This window comes from Nicotiana attenuata, unplaced genomic scaffold (genome assembly GCF_001879085.1).
Source record: "Nicotiana attenuata strain UT unplaced genomic scaffold, NIATTr2, whole genome shotgun sequence".
Lineage (NCBI taxonomy): Eukaryota > Viridiplantae > Streptophyta > Magnoliopsida > Solanales > Solanaceae > Nicotiana > Nicotiana attenuata.
In genome coordinates, this window is record NW_017674220.1 from 58398 (window position 1) to 69879 (window position 11482).

Sequence of the window (11482 nt, forward strand, 5' to 3'; positions counted from 1 at the left end):
TGATTTAAGTCCGCTACATTACGGTCATTTAACCACAAAAAATTTCTCTTTGTAATAGAGAAAGCACAAAAGTGTAAATCCACAACAAAGGAGTAAAGCAAAATTAACGTTTTTTTCCCCAGGTCAAATATCGCTTTTTTATGGTGGGACAAGAGATTTTAAAGCCATTTCCATTACTTTTTGGTTCGCCTCTAACTCCATATAAGAAGAAAGACAAACCTAAATAATTTATACTATACTAACCGGCCCAAAAGTGAATGCCAAAGTCATTTCTTGACGCCTTCATGCATAGAAAAGGACGTAATTGAAAAGCACTATAAACATTACAAGAAGCAATATGGCAAATAATTCAAGCAAACTTAGACCAATTGCAGTTCTTTCAAAGTAGCCAAATATGGTTCAGGTACTAAACAGCAGATAAAAATAAAGCGCTGGCATTTCCTGAACAGGATAGCATCTAGTGAGGCATATATGGGGGAGTGGAGATGAATAAACTAAAGGTTACAACAATATTGGCATAGGCAATCTGGCGAATGGGGGTGTCTCAATCAGTTCACAGGTATCATGGCCATTTCATTCGTTCAGCTTGCACCACATCGACAAATTTTTGCACTGCAATTGTGGTATGAGTCCCCTGCAACAGCAATCATCAAATAGACAACCACAGCAAAGAGTTAAAGAAGAGATGAACAAGAAAGAAAAAAAAAGAAAAACAATAAACACCAGGCCCTGTTAATGTATAAAAGAAAGGAAACGATGTGTTTTTTTTTTTTTGTTGGGGGGGGGGGGGGGGGGGTGGGAGGGGTAGTTGGTGAAGGGCAGAGAAGACAACCACCCAAACACACAAGCTAATAATACTCTTATTTACACAATCTTTGATACATCCATCTACATTGACTCTTCGATGCATTGATATAATGTGAACATGCAATTCTCTAGGGGAGTGAACTGAACATTCTCGCCCGTTTGGACAGAAGAAATGTTTTCCTTTTTTTCAAAAAAATTTCACTTTTTTCCGATATCAGCGTTTGTTCATAAAATTTCCAATTTTCACTTGAAGATTCATTTTGGAAATTTTTGAAAATTTGAAAAACTCCAAAAACCTATTTTTCAAAATTTTCACTCAAATCACTCACAAAACTTCAAAAACAACCCAAAATTATATTCATGTCCAAACACAACTCAAAATTTCAAATACCATTTTTACTTGAAAATTTTTTTCATCCTTTTTTTGAAATTTAACAATTCTTATGCCAAAAGCCCACTTAGTTTCTCAAAAACAGAAATATTTTTTTCCCTTGTAATTTAATATAAACAGAAAGAACATCCATACTATTGAAAAGCAGCTGATGGTGACAAAAGACTTCCCTTTCTTCTCACTATTGAAATTATTTATCAGCAAAAAAATGGCAACATTTTTTTGGGGGGGGGGGGGGGGGGGGGGGAGGGACATCAGATAAACCCGTGGGCTTTCTGGTCCGGCTTCTAGTTGGCGCACAGGTTTCAAAGCTCTAGGGAGTAATCGGTCCTCCCCTCTACTTTTCCTTCAAAACTTAAATTACTGAGTACTGAGGCTTTTGTCCACAGCAGGATTCGAACCCGCTGCGCTACCCACACATCAAGTGCTACGTTGCCTTGAGACAGGAAAACCACAGCATTTATTCCTTTCTGATCTATTATTCCGTTTACCATGGCAAATTTCTCATGCACTCTAACTGAAACGCAATTAGCCCTTAACATTGCGTGACCAGTTATTCACAAAAATCCAGACCATACTGTCACCCTGAGGTAGCAGTAATTATTGGAACAGATCAAACCCTGCATGCCTCGAAAGGTACTATTCAGAAATTCAACTATGCCACAATAGCAAGAGACTACGTGTAGGGGCAAAGACGGATCCAAGATTTAAAGTTTATGGGTTCCTATAACGACCTTAAGTAAATATACAATAAGTAACTGAGTATCACATCAAATATTTATGGATATTTAGCGGTATTTTAACACATCAACAGGTATATAGCCAAAGCTACGGGTTACGGGAACCCAGATCTAATAAGCCTGGATCGGCCCAGTAGGGGGAATGAAAAATGCAGTAGTTGCAAGGCCTGAGGGACGAATATTAAAGTGTCGAAGCTGGAGAGAGGTAGCCATAAACCTCTGGTGGAGACGTGAGGGACTGGCTTTGATAATTGTAGAGAGGGGGCTATGTTTTAGCAGGCTGAGAACATTTTTTCCCGTATCTTTTTTCCAACTTTTGAATTTTCTGGGGGTTGGGGTGACGAGGAGCCACTGTTAGTTGGCTTTAGCCTAGTGAGGAGTTTGTTGACATGCATCAACGCTACACTGGTGTTTTGTCTGCTAGGATTGGCTTTAATGACGTTGAGAACCCAGACCGAGAGCATCTTTCATTGTTTCTGAAAGAAGTTCACGTCTTTTTATTTTCTATGAGAACATCACCTGTTTTATAAAAGCTTTTAAATAACTGGTTGCCGCTATGATTCTTCCACGATCGGCAACATCATTTAGAAAGCCAAAGGAAGAAGAGGAACTCCAAATGAGCGCCCCATAACTAAGATGAGGACACAGGGAAAAGAAAATTGGATGGGCATAGCAGCAGAGTGATGTTTTCTCAGACCCAGTTCTGCAATCTGCTATTCTGGTATATACTATTTTTACATCACAGTAATATGGGAATAAACTTGAGGTTGATATTGGGCGATAACCACACTCCAATATCAGATCCCACATTGTGTTATCTTCTTCACAACATTGAAATGGTACACAAAAATAATTTAAGATTATGGTTATCAATTCTGTAAACCAGTGTTGTTACCTCAACAAACTAACCTCTGTAATAGATACAATATGACCTAAAAGAGCAGGTCTACCTGCAAAGGAGGAGGTATAATTGGAAAGGGCTTTTACTGCAAATAAATGCTAGTAATTTCTTTTTATTATTAAAAATTCTGACGAGGATGGTTCCAGGCCAGCTGTGCACACTTAGATAATCCATCGAGCAGCCTGCTACAACTCACAAATGCAGGTGCCTAAAAACCTGCCCGTAAGGCTGGAGTAAATGGACTTAAGCTTATTATCGTAGCTTGGATCCAAACCTGAGATCTATGAGTTGCAGCTCTACTCTATGCCTTAACCACTCATACATCCCATTGGAGACAAATGCTCCAACCAGTCCAAAGATCACATAGAACGGAATTCGCCACTGCCAATTTTAAACTATGACAATATTCTTGATAGATTATGAGAATTAATTTTTTCCACTTGCATGTGCTCCTCATCCGAAAAAGAAAAATTTGTAGGTGCAGAAACTGTTTTTCACTATCAGCAAAACTAACAGACCCAGAACTTTGTATAGGCTCAGAAAATGTCACACATAAAAACAGTTTTCATTGTGTAAACATGCGTGATGGCAGGGGAAAATCCACTACAAAGTTCCATTCCAATTGTATATATCTCTATTTCTCTACATTAGGGGGAAGTGCAGGGAAATAGTATCTGGTGCAGTACACAGAACCCAACAAAATTGATGGAATAAAGTACCAACTGAAGGCCTACCTCCCAATAAAGTTGCTTGCAATCCATGCATTGCCAAAATTCCAATTCTTGTTAAACAAGCAGTTTGGAATCACCTGAAATCCCTTAGCTGCTTCAACAGCTTCTTCGGTTGTCAGAGGTCTTTGGATGAACTTACCATTGCATTTTGTGCACCTTGACATCACTGGTCTCAGAGATATTCCATTGAAAGGTTTCTATTATCTGTATATACAAGGTAATATTTCCATGAGTGGACGGTCGACAAGATTTTCAATAGTGTTCACTTTTCCTCTCCATGCTCCCCCCCCCCCCCTCTCCTTTCTCATTTCATTCATCATTCAGTTAAAAAAAAATTGGATTATCAAACTTCATTCGCTAGAATTTAAAGGCATTCAATTTACCTCAACAACTGATCGTTCTTTAAGAAACTCTTCACCCGGTATATCTGATTTTTTAGAGATAATCATGCCTCAGAAGTTTGCATCCGCTGTGAAGAGTATTCTCTTCTCTTTACATGCTTGTTCTATTTAAGTCCCTGAAAAAAAACAAAAGACAGAAAGATATCACAAGGGATGTCATATAGGGAAAAAAAATATGGCTACTGAGTTCCACTTAGAATCAACTAGGTCAAGTTAATCGAAAGCCATTCAGCACCTTGATTGAGGCTTCTTTGAATAAGGAACAGCAGCATCAATGCCAACACATCTTAAATGTTTCGCCAATCCTTCAACCTGAAAGATTACTACAACGTTCTCAATGACAGCCAGAAAAAAGAAGCAAAAGTGCCATAGTTTGGCCTCCCAAATAGAGAGAAAAACAGAACTCTCCACCTCACAAGCAAGAGAGGGCAGTAAAGAAGTCTAGGCGTATCAGTTTATAGAAAAGCAATATCTGTAGCTAAAATGTGGTATCTCACCATACATCACATAGAAACTTAGGGACCCATCCCCACCGGAGGTCACATCCCAGGGTGGAGGACCTTGCCATTCTTCATCACCTTCTGTTGGCCTTGTTTGTTTGCTATCTCTACCAGATGATTTCCTTGCTTTCTTTCTCGAGATCTTGGCTTTCTGTCAGATTCAGTTAACAAAATTTTATCACACATACTTTCGGACAATTCGTGAAAGCACGTTATCCATCTGATTAGCTTGATTCAGGTGACAGTGCGGTAACCACTTCCTCTGAGAATGGGGACTGTTTTACAAAAATCAGGTGCAATAGCTTGCACCATCATTTGAAGCTTCACCAAATTTGATGCTACACATTTTGTTAGAGGTTTGAAGTGTGTCAAGTATCTGCTTCAGCCCAAGAATCCAGTTCATCTGGAGGCCAGTTTATACTTTGGACAGAATTCCCTGAAATGGACCATTTAACCAAATGTAAAGAGAACAGACCAGATAGAGATAATGCAGTGAAAGATGAGTTTCTTGCCCGTGTGATGGTCTGTAGCTCCTGATGGCTGACAGGACATAACTGTCCGTTTTATTTACCATTTATTCTTGGATATCACATATCGAAAATTGAGAACTGAAAATCTAATTGGACAAGTGAGGTACAAAAATAGGTCCAAAAATTGGATTAATCTCTCTCCAATCACCGCACTTCTTTAAATGGTCATACTACCCCCCCCCCCCCCCCCCCGGGCTTTGTTGTTCAAAAGGAGAGCATTATACTCCAATAGAAATCCCCTAGTGAACATACCCAAGACACCTGACTTTCTGCTTTAGAAAGAACAATCTTTGCAATCAGGGAAGTTGGTTACTGGTGTGTCAGAGCTGCTTCATGGAAGTTGTAACACACTGGGCATTGCACTAGAACAAGACAAGAAAGGTACTTCACCAACCTCTTTCACAACCTTAACCTGAAGACATCAAAGATATGAATTAAGCAATGAGCATCAGCTGCTGCATATTGCATTTGCTCTTCTGTCAGAGGTCGCTGTGACCAATCGCTGCATTGCAGTTCCTGCAATCAAGATGCACTAAATTGAAACAAATCTTTCTATAATCAAAACCATATTTATCTTCCTGGCTAACAAAACGTCAGCATCAAGATTGCACACCTTTGATAGAGAAATTCCCAAAACTTCCTGACAAATTGTCGCCAAGTCTTTATTTGCTTCGACAATCTTCTCCCTGGTTGCCTGGGTTGCAGGTTATTGTATATGCTTGTAATATTCTAAAAAGGGTTCACCTAGTCACCAACTTTAGCTAGTATACGACAAGTATTACCCAAATAAAACAACTAAATCAGTTCTATATAAGGTAACCTCATACAGGTGTACAGCTTGTAGAATGTGTTACTTGAACCAAGATAGCTTGAAGAGAAAAATGTCCAAGTACTTTAGCAAAATAACAAATATTAACTGCAGCAATAACATATTGATAAAACAACAATTCTTTTACAATCTAGGCTAGTTATAACAAAAAGTAAGATAAAATTTTAGCGAGCTGCAGATTTTAAGCAACCTAGAGCATATATGAGGGAAAAGCCATATAAACATATAAAAGCTTCGAACATTTACTGTAAATACACAGCCAGTTTTAAGAAACAAAACTAACCCTGTCGAAACCGGGTTCACAGCCTTGAGAGCAGAAAGTAGAAGACAAATACACAAATCCTGCTTGAACCTAAATCCCAATTTTAGTATATACGGCGAGACAAACGCATCCCTGATGAGATGGTAAATTGATGGTAAATGGATTGATGCTAGGTCGATTAAGAAGACTGGTGATTCGATCGACGAATCGTCGGCGCCGGCGAGCTGGCAAGCGATTTGAAGAAGAGAGACAGTGGGGAAAGCGGACTGTTGGGTTCGAATGGGCTTCCATTCGCGTCCGAGTCCGATGACGGAAGAGTGAGTTAATGTCCGAGTCAGATGGTTGACTCGGCGAGTCAGTGGCTGAGACCAGGTGTATGGTTATTGTATTCAGTTCCGACTCCATGGTTCGGGGAAGCCCGTCTCTTTACGGTCTCTTAGGCGATGCGTTTACTATAAAGGTGTTTAACGGGTGGGCCGGGCCGGGCCTATATTTTTTGGACCCATACGGATTACGATTAGGGCCGGTTACGGTTTGGGTCTTAACGGGTTTAAACGGGTTCAGGTGTAAAAATTGAACCATAAGGGTTACGGGTTGAGAGGGCGGGCCAGGCGGGGTTAGTATAATTTTTAAATTTTTTTTTTTGGATTTTGTATAAATATAGTAAGTTATAGTATTAATACAAAGTACTAACATAAATAATACAAGGAAGATAGGAAAAAATTACACTTATAAATTGCAAGTGCATATATTTATTTCAAAATTACAAAATTAAAGTTTGCATTTAAAAAGTAATTAACAAATAAATAGTAAACTAAATTTTCATGCATTAATAAATTAATAATACTTCAAATTAATCTAACAAACTAAATCATTAAGCATAAAATATGTCTAAAATTTAAAATAACACAAATTGTTTTAAAAACTTTAAAATAAACACATATATAGCATAATTTTAAAAATAATACGTTACCATCATATTCTATGATTTGAGCATTTATAGTTTTATACCCTAAATATATCACTATATGTTAAATTCCAACAATTTTAAATTATGTTAATTAGTATACAATAATTGGTATATTCATGGTATATTCATGATATATATTTATAGTATATTCATGGTATATTTATGGTATATTCACGGTATATTCATGTTATATTCACATTTCGAGCCGGTCCGAGCCGGTCGGTTAATCGGTTTAATGGCACTGTTCATCTAACGGGTTTTACGGGGCCGGGTAACCCGTTTCAAAAAATTTAAACCGTCCAAACCCACCCCAACCCCCTACCCAGCCCAGCATAGCCCCCCCTTACCGGTCCGGGCCGGTTCCGGGTTCTACCGTCTCGGCCGGTCCGGAACCGGGCTGACCCAGCCAGTTTAACACCCTTAGTTTACTATATTGGGATATTCCTATGAACACCTTCAAAATAATTGACCTACTATCTTTGGTTAAAGAGTAAAAAAGTATTTCTAAAAAAATATTTTTGTTAAATAAATAGTTTTGGTGGAAGATATGTCACTTAAAAAGTATTGCAACCAAACACTAAACTATGTTTTTAAAAAATAATAGTATTTTTTAAATTAATTCAGATGAAAACACAAAATTGATGTACGTTTTCAACTGGTTTTTATCTTTTCATTATTGTTCATCTTAAATGAGTATTGGTCCTAATTCATTAGAGTTCCACGAGTTGACTATATCATTGTGTTATTTGATAGATGTTTTGATTTTGGTTTATATATCACTTCTAAATTAGAGATCCTCTGAGTCGTTAAATTCGTTTGAGTTTATTCTTTCGTAGGATAAGATTGTATACTAAGCTTATTAACATTCTTTACTTGTTAAAGAACTTGATGATGCGGTATATGAAGTGAACTTGAATCATAATATTTTCAGAAATCGGGTAGAAGCAAAGGCAATATCAATAAAGTAGGCCAAATCGGGTCAAAGCACAATATTGGGTTGGGCTTTACCTTTAGCAATGAACCGTTACGTGGGCCATAAAAGCCCTAACTCCATACTAACCAGTTAAGTGCCCTATGACCCGTAACATTTTTGGCGCTAATCTCCCTTTTCCCGCGAATAGTATTAGTAAATAGCGCGCGAAAATAAATCCATTCTCGGTTTCTTCAACCGCCAAAGGAAATTAAAAACCCTATTAAAAATCCCAATCTTTTTGCCCTTTCCTATTCTCACCCTTTCACAGACAACATAGATCGTAACTACATTCTCTGATTTTCATTATTGGACAATGGTTTCTTCAACAACAGTGGTGTCGCGGAGAAGAACCCAAGCTCCTAAACCACACTCAAAGTCCAAACAAAGTGAAAATGTAGAAGACGATTACGGCGATACCTTGTGTGAGAAATGTGGATCCGGAAATAACGCAGCTGAGCTCCTGCTTTGTGACAAATGCGACCGCGGATTTCACTTGTATTGCCTAAGACCCATTCTTGCATCTGTGCCCAAAGGCTCCTGGTTCTGCTCCTCTTGCGTTATTAACAACGAAAAGCTAACCAGTATGTTCACGGATTTTCTCTGGTTCCGTACATTTTCAAACTTCTTGTTTAGAATTGTTATTTTATTGTTTTCTACTTTGCTAAATTGAAGTTTTTGATGTTGGTTGCTAATCTTTCCTTGTATGGTGATAATGATGTTATAGCCTAATATTGCTTGGCTCCAACTCGAGCCCATTTCAGAAATTTCATTTCTTGGTGTTTAAGATTATTCTGTTGAGTGAGATTGATTTCAGCAATCGTGGCCATGAACAAAAAATTAAAGTTAGACAACCGTGATCATATATCATATTATAATGCCCTCATCTCTACATGATTATAAAGATTTAAATCTGGTACATGTAACAAAATGATTGTCTTCGCTATTTCATCTTTTAAGGAAATAAGGGGGATCCAATGATTGCTTATACATAATTTATTAGTGATTGATAAAGGTACTCTTTCTCTAATATGCAGAATTTCCTCTCATACAAACAAAGATAGTTGATTTCTTCCGGATTGAGAGACCATCAAAGTCATTATTCAATCTTAGTCCAGGCAAAGGTACTTCCTAAGTCTCTTGCACCCTTTATTAGGCTATGAATTTTTCTTATTTGTTTGCTCTTATTAATTGAGATCTGAGATGATTTTACTTTTGGTTTGTTATTTGCTTTTTGAATTTGCTAGATTGCCAGAAAAAGCGAAAACGTAGTAGTTTGGCAATGTCAAAGAAGAGAAGAAGGTTATTGCCCTTTATTCCTACTGAGGATCCTACCCGGAGATTGGAACAAATGGCATCTCTTGCTACTGCTTTGTCAGCATCTGGAGCAGATTTCAGTAATGAACTTACTTATATGCCAGGCATGGCCCGAAGATCAGCTAATCGTGCATCACTTGAGCGAGAAGGAATGCAGGTACAACAGAACATAAAATCTTAGTAGCATTTTGACTGATCAAATGTGTCAGATTTAATCAAACTGGCATGCTAATGCTGAATACAATTCTTAGAAAGAGAAAACCTCTCAATCCCATGAAAATGAAAAGAATGCCTTTAGCACCTAGTAATGGTTAAAGATTAGATTTTTGTATCATTTGGTCAAGGATAAATGTAGTCACATTTTGACAATCTCTGAATAACATATGATTCAATTAGCTAACGTGAGCTAATTTGGGACTGAGTCATGTTTAATTGATTGAGGAGAAATCCACAATTGTGTTCGTCACATAACCAAGTTTTGTTGATGGAACAAATTGCAGTGGTACATGGACATGTACCTTTTGTGTGATGCTAAAAAATTTCATACATATAGCAACTTAGCATGCCTGTTGCGGGAAAAAAAACCACAAAAGAAAAAAATTGAAGATCTTGAATTTCCTTGGAAAATTTTTTGGTAGCCTTTGCATGATCTTTTAACTTGGCTATCTGCAAATGTTAAAACTTCTGTTTTTCAACTCCAGGTATTATCGAAAGAAGATACAGAAACTTTACATTTGTGCAAGAACATGATGAAACAGGGTGAATGGCCACCTCTTATGGTTGTTTTTGATCCCAAAGAGGGGTATGTGTTCCAACTACTATTTTGCTTTCCTCTTTTTTCACAAATGCTCATTTTTGTATCATATTTAATATGAGATGATTTATTTATCTATTGTTTTCATTTTTCAGATTTACTGTTGAAGCAGATAGATCCATAAGAGACTTGACAATAATTACTGAATATGTTGGAGATGTTGATTACTTGAAGAATCGGGAAACTGATGATGGTGATAGCATGATGACTCTTTTAACTACTAGTGACCCCTCAAAAAACCTCGTCATTTGTCCTGATAAGCGCAGTAATATTGCTCGATTCATCAATGGGATAAACAATCATACACCGTATGTTCACTATCACTCAAACACTTGTGTGCTATTGAGCTTACTACGATATCCCATTCGTATCATAGTTGTTTGTGTATGACATACTTGATCTTATGAATCTTTCGCATCATCGCTTAGTCTTGGGGGTTGCATCATGTGTTCTTTCTTGTGAAATGAAACTGAGCTCTTTATTACAAAATTATACGATTTACTGGTTTTTTAATATATGAAGAACTAATATTTCAGAAATTTTTAATGTTGCAAGCAGTTTAATGTAAAACTGAAGGCACATGCTAAATCTAAGTATGCTAGTGTTAAATGTCAATTTTGCCTTGTGTTCCTAAGAGTCTTAATGATAGATATTTTGTTCTAATGCAGCGATGGGAAGAAGAAGCAGAATGTAAAATGTGTGAGATTTGATGTTAATGGTGAATGCCGAGTTTTGTTGATTGCAAGCAGAGACATTAGAAAGGGAGAGAGGCTATATTATGATTATAATGGTTATGAGAATGAATATCCAACAGAGCACTTCGTCTGACCTCGTAGGATCCAAAGATTTGTTTACTCTACAGATTTTTGTAGTAACTGATTTGTCCAGTTTTTGTTTCTAATATTTTTTAATTTATCGACATAACTCAATGCTCTGTAAACACAGCGGCAGGGTGGAGGGGAATGATTTTGTTTTGGGTACAGCAAATGCAAAAGATCCATAGTTTTTTGGTCTAATTGTCCATTCTGACATTTCTACCTTCAATATAGTTTTTTGGCCTCATTAAGTTGAGAAGATTTCGTCTATACAAATATTAGCTATATGGATTTGATTGATTATGTAAATCCTTTAAGTTAAATTTACTGTTCTGTCATAATCCTGGAGAAAACTTGTGTTCTCAGAAAATGCTGATTGTTTTGCATGATGCTTTGTAACTCATGAATCCCCAAAAATGTTCTCCAAGTTTGACGACAAACTCAAGCAAATGTGACAAGTCACAAGTTCTATTGTTGAACAATTGCGTTACCACATAAGCTGGT

The 11482-nt window shown here is 37.2% G+C and overlaps 1 protein-coding gene and 1 pseudogene across 1 annotated transcript; one reads left to right on the plus strand and one right to left on the minus strand.

Moving 5' to 3' along the window:
- Window positions 1-562: 562 nt before the first annotated feature.
- On the minus strand, window positions 563-6506 carry LOC109218223 (annotated as a pseudogene).
- A 1727-nt stretch (window positions 6507-8233) lies between these two features.
- On the plus strand, window positions 8234-11237 carry LOC109218226 (histone-lysine N-methyltransferase ATXR6). Its single transcript, XM_019382578.1, has 6 exons — window positions 8234-8616; window positions 9070-9156; window positions 9280-9506; window positions 10051-10151; window positions 10259-10471; window positions 10832-11237. Exons 1-6 carry the CDS (start codon window positions 8349-8351, stop codon window positions 10989-10991), a joined length of 1056 nt encoding a protein of 351 aa, XP_019238123.1. The 5' UTR covers window positions 8234-8348; the 3' UTR covers window positions 10992-11237.
- The last annotated feature ends 245 nt before the right edge of the window (window positions 11238-11482 follow it).